The sequence below is a fragment of the Macaca mulatta genome, chromosome 20 (genome assembly GCF_049350105.2).
Source record: "Macaca mulatta isolate MMU2019108-1 chromosome 20, T2T-MMU8v2.0, whole genome shotgun sequence".
Classification (NCBI taxonomy): domain Eukaryota; kingdom Metazoa; phylum Chordata; class Mammalia; order Primates; family Cercopithecidae; genus Macaca; species Macaca mulatta.
The window spans coordinates 64713079-64727962 of NC_133425.1; the positions used below are offsets into that span (position 1 = coordinate 64713079).

Sequence of the window (14884 nt, forward strand, 5' to 3'; positions counted from 1 at the left end):
CGTGTGTGGTGCAGACACTTGGTGGGAGTAGGCTTACAATGCCCAAAGGAGAGAACCTCTCCCTGGGACTTCCCTGGGTGGGAAGACATTGCTGCTGACATCACCAGGCTTGGAAATCCTTTCTTCAGGGAAAAGCCTCCTTCTAGGGGAATCCTAGAGCCGTATTTAGCATGTGCCTCCCCCCTCTTGCCCAGGACCACTGTGGTCCTCGATGAGGAGGTCAGTGTGGGCTGCCCCGGGGGGTTGTGCCAGCCGAGCCATGTGCCTTTTTATAATTCCGTCAAAGGTGCCAGAAGAGCTGGCACAGCTCTGCAGACTCCGCCTTTCCCTGCTAAATTCTCTCAAAGGAACAGTGGGAGGAATTTAAATAAAGGAAATCACTCCATTTTTGGCTACCACTAATTCTAAATCCTGGCCCTTCCACTTTATTTACTGCTTTCTTGTAAACAGGTTGTGAAAGCTTTTTCACATGAATCCATGTATGATAGAGACTGCACCCCACCCTGCCCCAGCTTATAAGGAAATCCTGTGAACTGAGAATTTATCTTCATTCTTTTTTTTTTTACAACATGGGGTCTCTCTGTGTTGTCCAGGCTGGTCTCAAACTCCTGGACTCAAGCAATCCTCCCACTTCAGCCTCCTGAGCAGCTGGGACGATAGGCACATGGCACTGTGCCTGGCCTTAAAATACCTTTTTATTACAAAATTGTTTTACTTATTAATAGAAATTTCAGAGAAAAAAATCCATTGTTCTACCACTTGATTTTAATATCAAACCTATTAATATATTATTAAACCTGAATTTTTTTTTTTTTTTTAGTTTCACTCTTGTTGCCCAGGCTGGAGTGGTGCAGTGGCATAATCTCGGTTCACCACAACCTCCGCCTCCCAGGTTCAAGTGATTCTCCTGCCTCAGCCTCCGGAGTAGCTGGGATTACAGGCATGTGCCACCATGCCCAGCTAATTTTATTTTATTTATTTATTTTTTTTTTGAGGCGGAGTCTCGCTCTGTCGCCCAGGCTGGAGTGCAGTGGCCGGATCTCAGCTCACTGCAAGCTCCGCCTCCTGGGTTTACGCCATTCTCCTGCCTCAGCCTCCCGAGTAGCTGGGACTACAGGCGCCCGCCACCTCGCCCGGCTAGTTTTTGTATTTTTAGTAGAGACGGGGTTTCACCGTGTTAGCCAGGATGGTCTTGATCTCCTGACCTCGTGATCCGCCCGTCTCGGCCTCCCAAAGTGCTGGGATTACAGGCTTGAGCCACCGCGCCCGGCGCTAATTTTATATTTTTAGTAGAGACATGGTTTCTCCCTGTTGGTCAGGCTGGTCTTGAACTCCTGACCTCAGGTGATCTGCCTGCCTCGGCCTCCCAAAATGGGATTACAGGTGTGAGCCACTGCGCCCAGCCTAAACCTGATCTTAATGATCAAACCTGACCTTGATATTTGGGTGAACTTCTTACCTGCCTTTAATTCATACGGTTTTTTTTTTTTTTTTTTTTTTTGAGATGGTGTCTTGCTCTGTCTCCAGGTTGGAGTGGCAGTGGCGCGATCTTGGCTCACTGCAACCTCTGCCTCCCGGGTTCAAATGATTCTCCTGCCTCAGCCTCCCGAGTAGTTGGGACTACCGAGTAGTTGGGACTACAGGTGCATGCCACCACGCCCAGCTAATTTTTGTATTTTTAGTAGAGGTGGGGTTTCACCATGTTGACCAGGATGATCTCAATCTCCTGACCTCATGACCCACCCACCTCAGCCTCCCAAAGTGCCGGGATTACAGGCATGAGCCACTGTGCCTAGCCTAATTCATACGGTTTTAAAGAAAACAACAACGTAAATGTAGGTATGCATACATAACAATTGTGTCTCCTGTTCATTACTTAACACTGCATAGGTGTCTGGAGTATTCCTCTATTGTCCTCATGAACGTATTTTTTAGTAGCTGCACAATATTCCACCAAAAAGATAGATAAGTGTTGAAAATTGCCTTCTGGGTTTTTTTTTTTTTCTACACTCTCCTAGAGGAGGGAGAGAAAAGAAAGATGGCTGGGAAGAGCTTTTTCTGTTTAGGATTCCGAGAAAAGCATCTCCAGGTCTGATTTGATATTCGGTTATCGGTCTAGTGTGCCCCTCCTAATCCTGACCTTCAAGCCAGCATAAAAGAACCTGGTCCCTTAGCAGGGGCTGACCGCTTTGCCTCCAGCAGAGCAGAGGCCCCTTAATTTGAAATGAAACGATTCTTCCATCAAAGGAGAGAGAGACTGGAGTTAAAATTGAACCATTCTAACAGCAGCACAGGAAAGTCCTTAAGCCTGCTTCTTCAAACATAGCACCTGGAAATGGTCCTGATTACAGAGTGCTTGTCAGTAAGAGGGGAAAGTTATGAAAGGGTAACTTTGTTTGGTAGTAGCTGCCTTGCTGTAGTCAAGACACACACTTTCCACTTTGAATTATGTATTAACTAGTATTGCAGCTGAAGCCGCCTTGAAGAGAAAGCCCTGTTTGGTCAGCTGGGGGAACATAACCTGCTACTATTCAGGAGCCATTTTCAGTTCGCCCTCCTTAGCTTTAAGAGGTTTTCATGGTGGTCAGCCCAGGGAAAGTGGATGGGGATGAAACCTGGAGGGTTGGAGGCAGCCTGGGTAGCTTGGCTGCCATCCTCTATTCTGTTTTGCTTTGCTGGAAGTGATGGGCTGGATGCCAGGGAGGAGCATCGAAGCGTAAGGGCAGAGGGTGAGGGGGCAGCCTATAGAGCTTGGATGCCCCTCCTCCCACCTCCCCTGCTCAAAGCCACTCACTAGGAGACAGTGGAGCAGAACCGTGGGAGGATGGAGCACCTGGGTCCTGGCAAGGTTGCTCTGCAGCTTCCAGCACCAGTGATGGCAGAGAGGTTACAGGTACAAGATATTTGAGCATTTCGTGAGTTTGGATTTGAAATTTCATTGAAAGTGAAATCTTTGTGGAACTGTCAGCTTCAGTTACCTCCAACCCGCCAAAGCATTGAGAAAGGCCCCTTGAATTCTCTGCACTGCCGAGTACTTTTCTCTTGGTTATGCCTCCCGTGTTGGAGGATTATTCCTGGCGTGCAAGGCACTCATTTAGAATTAGTCCCTGTCACTGCCTGTCCTCAAGTCCACCTCCAGAAGGCAGCACCCACACTTCTCATTGCGGCTTCTCCTCAGCCTTTTGTTCCATCTGCCTCCTAACAGATCTCCCATACCCCGTTCGTAGTCCTTACCCCAAAATGCTGCCAGCCCAACCTTCCCCAAACAGTACTTGCAATCTACTCCTATCTTGCTCAGACATGTTCGGTAATTCTCCATAACCTACTGGATACAATCCAAACTCCTTATTCGGTCACTGCAGGTCCTCCGCTCCGGCCCTAGCATCCTCCTCCTCACAGCAGCTAGAGGGTACCAGGCACTTCCTACACAACAGGCCCTGCTGGAAGCTTCTTTTTTTTTTTTTTTTTTTTGAGGCCAAGTCTTACTCTGTCACCTAGGCTGGAATGCGGTGGTGCGATCTTGGCTCACTGCAACCTCCGCCTCCCGGGTTCAAGGGATTCTCGTGCCTCAGCCTCTTGAGTAACTGGGATTACAGGCATGTGCCACCACGCTTGGCTAATTTTTGTATTTCTAGTAGAGATGGGGTTTCACCATGTTGGTCAGGCTGGTGGAACTTCTTTAGGGTAGATTTCGTCTTCCACCCTGGCCTCTCTTGGCTGTCCTCTAAACACACGTCCCCCATTCCTACACCTGGCCTTGTACTTAAGCTATCCTTTCTACCCAAAATGTTCTTCCCTTTCTATATAGCAGTTCAGGTTCCCCATGAAACTCTACCCAGCCTGTTTCAGCTTACAGAGACCTTTCCTGAAATCCTCAAACTCTTCATGTTGGATTCTCTCATCAATATTTAATTATAAACTGTCTTGTACAGTTTATACTTGTACTCTTTTTTTTTTTTTTTTTGAGATGGGATTTCGTTCTGTCACCCAGGCTGGAGTGCAGTGGCACGATCTTGGCTCACTGCAACCTCCGCCTCCCAGGTTCAAGCGATTCTCCTACCTCAGCTTCCCAAGTAGCTGGGATTACAGGTGCACGCTGCCATGCCCGGCTAAGTTTTTGTATCTTTAGTGGAGACGGGGTTTCACCATGTAGGCCAGGCTGGTCTTGAACTCCTGACCTCGTGATCCACCTGCCTCGGCCTCCCAAAGTGTTGGGATTACAGGCGTGAGCCACTGCGCTTGGCCTATACTTGTACTACTTGTACTCTCAAGCACATTTGTCTTCAAAATGGGTAACGTTCTAGATGGCAGGGACCAGCCCGAGATCTCCAGGTGCCAAAGCACTGTTCTCTGCTCAGAGCAGGCCTTCAGCATTTGTTAAATGAGTGTTGTAAGTGCAGCGTGAATCTTCTACCACTGAGCCACATAGGAAGGCTTATCCTCTGGAACCTGTGGAAAAGCCAATTCAGCAACATCTGAATTCACGTTTTTAAGTGATTGGGTATGGAATTAGCCCTATTTCTAAATCCCCAGTGGTAAGCAGAGATAAACTCGAGCTTGATTGTAACAGCCCCTTAAATAAAACCCTCCCCACCTCCCCGTGAAAGGATGAATGCAAATAGGACACCACAAACTGGATGCTAATTACAGGCAAATCCTCCCTGGCGTAGACTGCCACAAAGGTAAAGACTCTCTTATCTGCCTGGTAACACCAGGTCCTTGGCCCTGCAGATCAGAAAACGAGAGAGTGCTCCCTGGGGTAGGCCATTTAGGGGGCAAAGCCAATTAATTGGTACGGGCAGGGTGTTTGTTGTCCTCATGAGGTTCTATCTGTTCTATCTGTTCCCACTGTTGATTTAGGAGGTTTTAATGGACTCGTGGGGTGGTGCTGAACCAGCCCCACCACCTGGAAAACTCCGTGGAGCTGGCGGCGTGAGAAGGGCAATAAGCCTTGGGACACAGTTGGAGTCTAAGAAACTAACTAGGGATGAGATGATCCTGGCCCAGCCCCAGGGAGATAAACTTGCACCCAGAGAAGTCATGTTGCTGCTGAGTGAGGACAGAAGGGATCCTTCCAAACTGGCTGCTCCATTCCTTGGACTTCTAAACAGGTCACTTACAAGCAGCCAGTTGGCTGGATATGACTCAGACACATTATGTCTGGCGTGTGTGTGTGTGTGTTTCCTTCAACATTTGAATTATCAATGCTTTAAAAAGTTAGGAGATTTCACATACAGAATCTAGATTTCTGGCTTCTCTTGACAACAGAGCACCTGGCCACATGGGGCCTGCCCTCCACAGGGAGATGAGCCTCTAAGAGGAGCGTCTGCTCTCCGCCAGGCTGATGCACTCACTTTTGCCCCTGCCCAGCCCCTGCTTATTTTCTATGATGTTGCAGATTGCAAATCTGGGAAGGAGCAAGGATCAGAGATAGCCTGGTCTGCAGCAACTCCAGGCGTCTGTGATGCCTCTGGATGTGGAGGAGGTAGCCCAGGGTTCCGGGGTTCATAATGCAAGACAGATAAGGCATTTTTCTTTCTTTCTTTCTTTTTTTTTTTTTTTTTTTTTGAGACGGAGTTTCACTCTTGTTGCCTAGGCTAGAGTGCAGTGGCACGATCTCCGCTCACTGCAACCTTCGCTTCCTGGGTTCAAGTGATTCTTCTGCCTCAGCCTCCCGAGTAGCTGGGACTACAGGCGCACACCACCACGCCCGGCTAATTTTTTGTATTTTTAGTAGAGACGGGGTTTCACCATGTTGGCCAGGCTGGTCTTGAACTCCCGAACTCAGGTGATCCACCTGCCTCAGCCTCCAAAAGTGCTGAGATTACAGGCTTGAGCCACTGCGCCTGGCCACTCATTTTTTAAAAACTAGTTATTATCATTTCTCTTAAAGTTTTCCTGAGATGTAAAAACTCAGCGCCTTCAGCTGGCTCTAAACTGGTCTCTGCTAGCAACTCCCCTCGCCTCGTCGGTCTCACCCCACCCCAGCGCACCCCAACTCACTTCATCTCACTTTACCCGAGTCTAGCACCATCTTTTAGGGACCTGAAAACTACTGGCAATAAGGTCAGGTGGGAATTTAGGAGGTCATGGATGTCGGAAATAAAGGTGTGAAAAAGAAGAGGAGGAATTGTTTTGGCTTGAAGACACCGGAACCTCCAAGGTTCCTGCAAAACCATTTGCAGCTTTTGCAAACCGCCTTAAAGTCATCAGCGCCCCACTGCGGAATTCAAAGCTAAGCTGTCACAATTGTTAACACCTTCTTTGACCAGCCTTTTTACATTTGACAATTCTCTTCTGCGCTTCTTTCCTGCCAGCAGGAAGGTTCTGCTGCCTTGGTTTTAGGGAGCCCCCTAGACAGCGAACTGCCCCTTCGGGAGCAGAAGTCGGGGAAGAGTGCTCTCCGCTCGCCTTCCTTGCAGGGTGAGTAGGTTTTGCGGGTTAGAGAGCGGGGCGTGGGGGCGGGGAGGGAGAGTAACAATTTTGGAAGTCCCTGCGTGGTATCTGGAAAGTTAACGACGCTTCAGGTTCTAGGTTGAGCCCAATGACCGTCTCGCCTTGGCAGCTGGTCCCAGGGCGATTGCGGAGCCGCGCGGCCTTCGGCCCCACTCGGGGGACCCAGCTTCGGAGAGGGCGCAGGGGCTGCGAGTATTGCGAGCCGGAGCCGCGTCCACCCGGTACCAGGCGTCCCATCCAAGCGCCGGCCCGTGGCGCTCCCTGGGACCGCGCGGGGTCGGGGGTGCGCCCTCGGGGGCCCTCCCACTCTGGTCAACTTTCCCGGCCCCAGGGCCGGGGGAGGCGCCTCTCCTGGCGGGCACGCGCCGGGTACTTAAGGGCGGCTCGGCTGGGCCGGCGGCAGTCGGAGCGCGCGGCGGCGCGGAGTGGAGCGGGAGGAGGGGCATGGAGCCGCCGCGGGCCTGCTGAGCTCCGGAGCGCGGCAGCCGGCGGCACGGTGAGCGCGGGCCGGCCGGTACCCAGGAGGGGCGGGCCGCGCGGGGCTGCGCCGAGGCCGGGGCGCGCCGGGCGGCAGGGGTGCCTCTCGCGGAGCCCCCCGCACCCAGCCAGCTCCCAGCCCTGCGGGCGCCGAGTCCGGCGCGGAGAGGCGGGTTTGGGGGCGCGGCAGCCCCGGGCTTCCCGGCGGCCGTTCCTGCAGCCCCCTCCCCACTGACCCCTCCTCCCTTTCTTCCTGCATCCTCTCCTCCTCCAGCCTCGCCGCCTTCCTCCCCGGCGGCTCCTGTTTTGTGAATGAATTAGGAGGCGGACGCCGGTGCGGGGCTCCAGGCTGGTTGGGGTACCCCTCCCCCGCACCTTCTACGACCGCCCGGGGGTTCACACCTGTCTGGGCACCAAGGTACCAGGCGCCCAGGTTCCTGCGGGTCGACTGGGCCGCGGCAGCACGTGTCCGGGGGACTGGGCTCCTCTCCCCTGGCCGGCTTGGAGGGGTCCGGAGGGCGGCCGGGCACAAGAGGAGGAGCCCCGCTGGGCGCACAAGTTTCCATGCCGCCGCATGTGGCCCTGCCGCGGGGCGCACCTGTCAGCGGGAGAGACGCTGCACACCAGCAGCCCCTCAAAGTTTCGGAGGCTGGATGGAGAAGCGTGCGTCCTTGACTGGAGGTTCTCCTTCCGTGGTCCTGGGAACCGGACTTGAGAGCGCCCCCAACCTTGTGCCCTTGAAAGCCGAGTGCGCGTTAGTTTGCCTGGGCTGGGCTCCCATGGATGAGCGAAGGGCATGAGGAGGAGGCTGTCCAGGCTGTAGGATCACCCCCCAGCCTCTGCCGGCTTGGGGTGACACAGCTCCCCGCCCCAGGTCTGGGCAGGAGAAACTCGACCACAGCCTGCACCAGCGCCTGATTGCACGTGGGGTATCCGGTTGAGGGACATTTTAGGGACCTCTATTTGGGGTTGGGGGTAGTAATCTGGGTAATGCCTCTAATTCCTGCGGGGGAGGGGTCCCGCCCAGGGAAGGAGAGGGCCGGCGACACCGGGGATGCGCCTTTGTCTACAGGCACACTTTGCCAAGGTAGCTGGGGTTCCGGGAAGAAGAGCAAGGCCTGGTCCGAGAGGGAATCCTTGGGTTTTCCGTTCCTTCCCGGGTGGGTCGTGGGAAACCGGCACGTGGGTGTGGCCGGCGCCGCCTTTGCCAAGAGGCGAGGCTCGAGCGGGGATGAGAAGCGTGGCGAGTGCGTTCGCGGCCGCTTTCACCTAGTGGGCGCCGCCTCCGGCACTGCACCGAGGTGGGGCGCCAGCGCCCAGGTTGCCGGGCTGGCCTTGGCGCCCCCTTCCCCTACCCAGAGCGCAGGCAGGAAGGGGGGACCGGCTGCGTCCCTTCAGCATGTAAGCTCCGGAGGGGAATGGGGCCGCTCCTGGGCTGCGGATGCAGGCCTGGGGACTCCTGGGCCGCAGGCGCGAGCAGTAGGGTGGGAACAGGGAGGGATGGGAGTCCTGTGAAGGAAGCACGCGGCGGGCTCCCCGGGCCGGTGGGGCAGAGCGCCCGGAGGCCGCGGCTTCCCGGAGAGGCAAGGCTGCCAGCAGCTCTTTCCTGGCCACGGCTGCTGGAAGGCTGCTGGTGCCTGAGTCTCAGGTCGATTTAGGCAGTGACTGCGTGTTCTTCGCCCCTTCCATGTGAGAGGCGTCCCGACAGGAAAGTGTGTTTGTTTTGGGGGCCCCATTTCCTGAGACCTAGAGTTGGAGCAAGCTTGGAAGTGAGGCATCATTGTCTGTAGACCTCAGTGAACGTGGGGTTCTCTAGATCAGGCAGGTGGCAGCGAGGAGATAGTGTGGGTCAGAATGGGAGGGCCAGCAGCCATCCTTGTCACCTCTTCTTTCCCCTCCCTCACATTCCCCCTCCTCACCTGCTCTGGAGGAAACCAGTCAGCCTCGCCACTAGGGTAGCTCTTCGGGCCGGAAGTGTTGCCATTTTTGGGGAAATGACTTACCTGAGACATGAGGCAGGAATCCATTAGAACTCCCATTGTGCTATGGGGAGACCAAGTCTCAGAGAACTGGGGCAAGGTCAGGCAACCAGGAGGCAGACATGCTGTCTTAAACCCAATTCTCTGGTGCCAAGTCCTGGGCTCTTCTTATAAAATACAGCTGTTTCCAACAGGGCAGATGTTAGGAGCCCTGACTTAGTTGCAAATGGAAACCGGGCACTGTTTCCAGGAGTGGCTGGGCAGGGGGACATGCACAGAGATGCATGCTACACGGGCACTAGGACCAAGCAGATGGGATGCCCAGGCAGCCACTGTGGAGGCTGCTGCAGTGGTGGCTGCAGTTCCCCTTGCGCTCTTCAGCCCTGGGCTCTAGGAGGCTGTCTACTCCTCAGCTCGCATTTCCTGGTCTGCCTCTCCCCCTGCTTTCCCTTTCTTTCCTGCCTCTCAAGTAAAAGGTGAGAAAGTGGAGGGCAGGGAAAGTTTCTCTAATAACTGTCTTGAGAAAGGGAAGCTGCTGCTTTTTCCCCAATGCCCCTTTGTTTGCCGTTTCTTTTCCTCCCGCACTTTTTTCTTGGATCTTTTGTGGCTGTGCTATACTGGTGAATATCCCCTCCAGGAGTGGGTGCAGGGCAGGGGGAAGCTTTTAGGCCACTGGCTACCTCCCTGGCCTTCAGGTGCCCAGAGCTGCCTCAGGCTCACCCCCTTGAAGCTTACCTCTTCAGCGCTTTGGGCCAGGTAGAGCCCAGTATGCCACCCACCAGCAGGTGTCACGTGACCCTCTGGGCCTTGGCTTGTCTATCCCAGTGCTACACTAAGGGCTTTGTATATTTAACCCTCAAAGATGCCTTGAGGTTAGTCCTGCAACCCACATTTTACAGAGGACATGACTAAGGTGGCACAGAGAGCAAGTGGCAGAGCTGGGATCTGAACCCCAGTAGTCTGGCTTGAGTCTACCAAGTCTTATGCTCAGTAGGCGGTAACGGTGACGGTTTTGATTAGTGGGTCATGTCCATTAGTAACAGAGAACGCCCCTGCTCCCACGGACTGGAAATGCTGCCTCCTGCCTGACCCTCCATCTCCTGCCTTCTCTCGCCAGATGCCGGTGCAGCTGACGACAGCCCTGCGTGTGGTGGGCACCAGCCTGTTTGCCCTGGCAGTGCTGGGTGGCATCCTGGCCGCCTATGTGACAGGCTACCAGTTCATCCACACAGAAAAGCACTACCTGTCCTTCGGCCTGTACGGCGCCATCCTGGGCCTGCACCTGCTCATTCAGAGCCTGTTTGCCTTCCTGGAGCACCGGCGCATGCGGCGGGCCGGCCAGGCCCTGAAGCTGCCCTCCCGGCGGCGGGGCTCCGTGGCACTGTGCATTGCCGCATACCAGGAGGACCCTGACTACCTGCGCAAGTGCCTGCGCTCGGCCCAGCGCATCTCCTTCCCTGACCTCAAGGTGGTCATGGTGGTGGACGGCAACCGCCAGGAGGACGCCTACATGTTGGATATCTTCCATGAGGTGCTGGGCGGCACTGAGCAGGCCGGTTTCTTTGTGTGGCGCAGCAACTTCCATGAGGCGGGCGAGGGTGAGACGGAGGCCAGCCTGCGGGAGGGCATGGACCGTGTGCGGGATGTGGTGCGGACCAGCACCTTCTCGTGCATCATGCAGAAGTGGGGAGGCAAGCGCGAGGTCATGTACACGGCCTTCAAGGCCCTCGGCGATTCGGTGGACTACATTCAGGTAAGGACGCCTCCCTAGAAGCGTGTGTACATGGGGACGTGTCTGGACAGCCTGGCAAACTCTCCGCCAGGAATCTGAGGTCTGGTCTAGGTCCCTTGGGTTGTGCACACACCCCGTGCACTTAAGAAGGCAACAAGGCGGCTGGGCGTGGTGGCATGGCTGTAATCCTAACACTTTGGGAGGCCGAGGCAGGCGGATCATGACGTCAGGAGATTGAGAGCATCCTGGCTAACAAGGTGAAACCCCGTCTCTACTAAAAATACAAAAAATTAGCCAGGCGTGGTGGTGGGCACCTGTAGTCCCAGCTACTTGGGAGGTTCAAGCAGGAGAATGGCCTGAACCTGGGAGGCGGAGCTTGCAGTGAGCCGAGATCGCACCACTGTACTCCAGTCTGGGCAACAGAGCGAGACTCCATCTCAAGAAAAAAAAAAAAGGAGGCAACAAGGCATAATGGTTCTGAACAGCGGTCCCAGGGTCCAAAAGACCTGGGTGGAATCTTTGTTTGCTGTTACATAGCTCTGTGATTTTGGGCACATCTCTTAACTGCTGTCTCAATAATAGCAAATGGGTATAGAGCAGTCACTTGCTATCAGGCACAACTGTATGTACTTCATGACATTTTTTATTTTATGTGAGATGGAGTTTCACTCTGTCGCCCAGGCTGGAGTGCAGTGGTGTGATCTCCGCTCACTGCAAGCTCCGCCTTCCAGGTTCAAGCAATTCCCCTGCCTCAGCTTCCTCAGTAGCTGGGATTACAGGCATTCGCCACCAAGCTCAGCTAAGTTTTTTGTATTTTTAGTAGAGATGGGGTTTCTCCATATTGGCCAGGCTGGTCTTGAACTCCTGACCTTTTGATCTGCCTACTTCGGCCTCCCAAATGCTGGGATTACCGGCGTGAGCCACCGCGCCTGGCATTATTTTTTAAAGACAAAGGGTCTCACTATGTTGCCCAGGCTGGAGTGCAATAGCTGAAGGCATGATCAATATGCACTATAGCCTCGAAATCCTGGCTTTGGGCAGTCCTCCCACCTCATCCTCCCTAGTAGCTGTGACTACAGGTACATATGCCACTGTGCCCAACTCCATGTTAGCTCTTTTAATACTCATAACACTCCCAGGGAATAAGTACTATTATTCTCCACCCACAGAAGGTGAAAGTAAAGCACAGAGAAGCTAAGTAACTTGCCTAATGTCCCACAGCTAGTAGGGTGCAGAGCCGGGATTTGCGCCCAGGCCGTCTGTCTCATGTCTGCTCTTACCCGTGATGTAGCACTGCTTCAGCAGTGGCAATGTGGAGCCGAACCTCTTCATAAGAAAGCGTGGTGAAGAGCAAAAGAAACCATCCTCAAAAACACTCAAAATATTCTAGTTATGGCCAAAAAGTCCCATTCTTCCTAGTGTCAAAGTCATGCCTGGGAGGTGAGAGAGACAGGTGTGAATGACCAGCTTCATTCTGGAGGAGCATCAGCAGGGCCGGGACCCTGATTAAACCCTACCCAGCTTTGGTCAAAGCAATCATTGACATAAGCCTGGAAATTGTACTAGGTTGATATGGTTTCCGTCTTCAAATTTAAAAACACTCAAGGGTTGAAAAGATTAAAGTCCACATACTTCAGTACAAAGTAGAAACCCTGGGACCCTGGATTTCTAGGCCCGGATTTTTTTTTTTTTTTTGAGACACAGTTTCACTCTGTTGCCCAGGCTGGAGTGCGGTGGCATGATCTTGGCTCACTGCAACCTCCGCCTCCCAAGTTTAAGTGATTCTCCTGCCTCAGCCTCCCGAGTCGAGTAGCTGGGATTACAGGCATGCACCACGACACCCAGCTACTTTTTGTACTTTTGGTAGAGACAGGGTTTCTCCATGTTGGTCAGGCTGGTCTTGAACTCCTGACCTCAGCTGACCAGTCCGCCTCAGCCTCCCAAAGTTCTGGGATTACAGGCATGAGCCACCGTGCCCGGCCTAAGCCAGGATTCTTGATGGCATCCACGCTGTCTCTCTTCCTGACTCTGTTCTCTTTCTCCACGCCTGCCAGAGTAGGGTGCTGCCCATCGCTTCCTCAGTGCCTGAAGGCACAGCGGCTGTCCTGCCAGCCCACCTGTGTACCAACTCAGTTGAGTGACAGCATTTTGAGTCCTCTAATACTATTTAAGTTTTCTCTGGTGTACCCACCTACAATTAGCTCACTCAGATTGCGTGTCTGGCTCTTTTGACAGTTGTCTCTGCGTGAGGGTTGATAAGTTTATCTTTTTCTGGCTTCCTAGGCCCAGGACCTCCTCAGTCATGGAGTGAGTGAGGAGAGCCTAGCAGGGTGTTTGACTGCAGTTCACTTGGGGTCGTGGGACCTTATGAAACTTTCCTGGGGACCCAAATGCTTAGGGAAGAGCCCTTGAGACCTGGCACAGGCTCAAGCCACAGTGACTTTGTCATCTATTCCCTTCAAGCATAGGATCTAACCTGCACCCAATCCACCCCATCTCCCTTTCCTGGCCATCTGGGTTCCGGTAGATCAGCAAACAGGCTCACGCACCTGAGCTGTCTCTTTACGGCTCCAGGATCACTGCATAAGGTTGCCTTGGGCCAGAGCTAGTGAGTGCTTGCTGGATCTCAGCCTGTTTTCTAACCGCCTGCTGGGGAGGTATCTCTCTCTCTGAGGCAGAACTCTGCCCCAGCCAGTGGGGAAGCCCAGGCGGCACGAGAGCTCTTCTTCCCCTAACCTTGCTCAGTTAGAAAGACCTCCCAGGACTGAAGGAAGCAAAGCAGCATATAAAGAATGGGCTAGCGCAGGGGCAGGGAGGAGCAGTGAGAACAGCAGCAGCCCTGGGAGTCTTGGCCTGTAAGTGGAGGAGGCTCTGTGAGTCTGGCCTGAGGCTTCCTGGGCCCTTCCCAGGCACGGACCAGGATGTAAGGATGTGCCTGGTGGGGAGGTGGGAAGAAGCACATATGAGGGACTCAGCCTGGTGCCAAGGCTGTTCGGATTCCCCCTTAGCCTTCTACTGCTTATCTCGCCACCCTGTCCTCCAACATAGAGAAAGCCGGGTGTGGTTGTGGTGTCAAAAGCAGCCTCCTTTCCTGCAGGAATCTTACTCAGTAATTTTATTACAAGGATTTTAGGCTTCTGCAGAACAGGGTTTTGGTTTATCTGTGGATTTCTTCGTTGCTCTCCTAACAGTGACCACAGAGCGAATCAGGTCTGTAAACCAGTTCTTCTGGCCAATGCTTACTGGATTCTTTGTACCACTTAGGTAATTTTTTAGAAAACAGAAAAGGAGTCAGCCACTAGGGCAACTAGTGGCCTGGGTTCAACTCATATGGGACCACCTGTTAGAATCAGGCCATAAGCCTCCTAAGAGCTGGGCAGAGTTGGCCCTGGGGTCTGCCTGGACGCAGCTGCTGCAGCTTCCATGCCTATTCAGAGCAGCTTCCAGGGGGAGCCCTCAGCCATACCGTGCCCTGGTCTGAGAGGCTCGGCCAAGGGAGTCTGTTGAGGGTGCAGAGGCCAGCAGCCTTGCTACTGGTCTCATGGAGGTGCCTGTAAGTAGGTGGTCTGGTAACCACCACTGGGCTGCGGGTTGTCCAAGGGGTCAGAGGCTGACGCGGGGACCCCTGGGGTTAACTCTGTGGGGTCACTTAAGGCCATATGTAGCCTGTTAGTCCTGGGCTACCCTACTGTGCCTGCCATCTGATTTCAGTGACATGTTTCCCTTCTGCCAAATGACCCCTGAGCAATCTTTTGCATCCAGTGCTAAGCATGTCTCCTTTCCAGGCCTGGCACCTACCGTCTTCAGGGTTTCTCCCTCTCAGCCTAGTGGCTGTCAAGTCTGGTAGCTGAACACTTTTACTTTCATTTTACCTCTGGCACCTTCTGGTAGCGCAGATCTCTTAGCTAGAGGCTGGAAGTGAGTCACGTGAGAAGGGGTTATGTCTCTCAGGCATTGAGCAGCCTGGCAGTGGGGTAGGGGGTGGGTGTGCAGGCCTGAGGTCAGAATGGGCTGACGGCGCACTCCCTCTGCAGGTGTGCGACTCTGACACTGTGCTGGATCCAGCCTGCACCATCGAGATGCTTCGAGTCCTGGAGGAGGATCCCCAAGTAGGGGGAGTCGGGGGAGATGTCCAAGTAAGATGAGACCAGGGCTATCTGGGGGAGGGTCTGGACTCTTTCCTAATCCAGCTGGGTGTGCCTCCTGGGAAATGGGTACTTTCTAGTATTTGTGGGGAGGT

At 53.9% G+C, this 14884-nt stretch overlaps 1 protein-coding gene across 9 annotated transcripts in view; it reads left to right on the forward strand.

The window, feature by feature from the left end:
* The window catches only part of HAS3 (hyaluronan synthase 3), a 34055-nt gene that overhangs the window by 12207 nt on the left and 6964 nt on the right, over positions 1 to 14884 (forward strand). For 2 of the 9 annotated variants that reach the window (XM_077983686.1, XM_077983681.1), the window contains exons 1-3: positions 6835 to 6952; positions 10030 to 10665; positions 14679 to 14780. In XM_077983686.1, the coding sequence (XP_077839812.1) occupies positions 10030 to 10665; positions 14679 to 14780 (738 nt within the window). In that variant the 5' untranslated portion in view covers positions 6835 to 6952. 9 annotated transcript variants of the gene reach the window in all.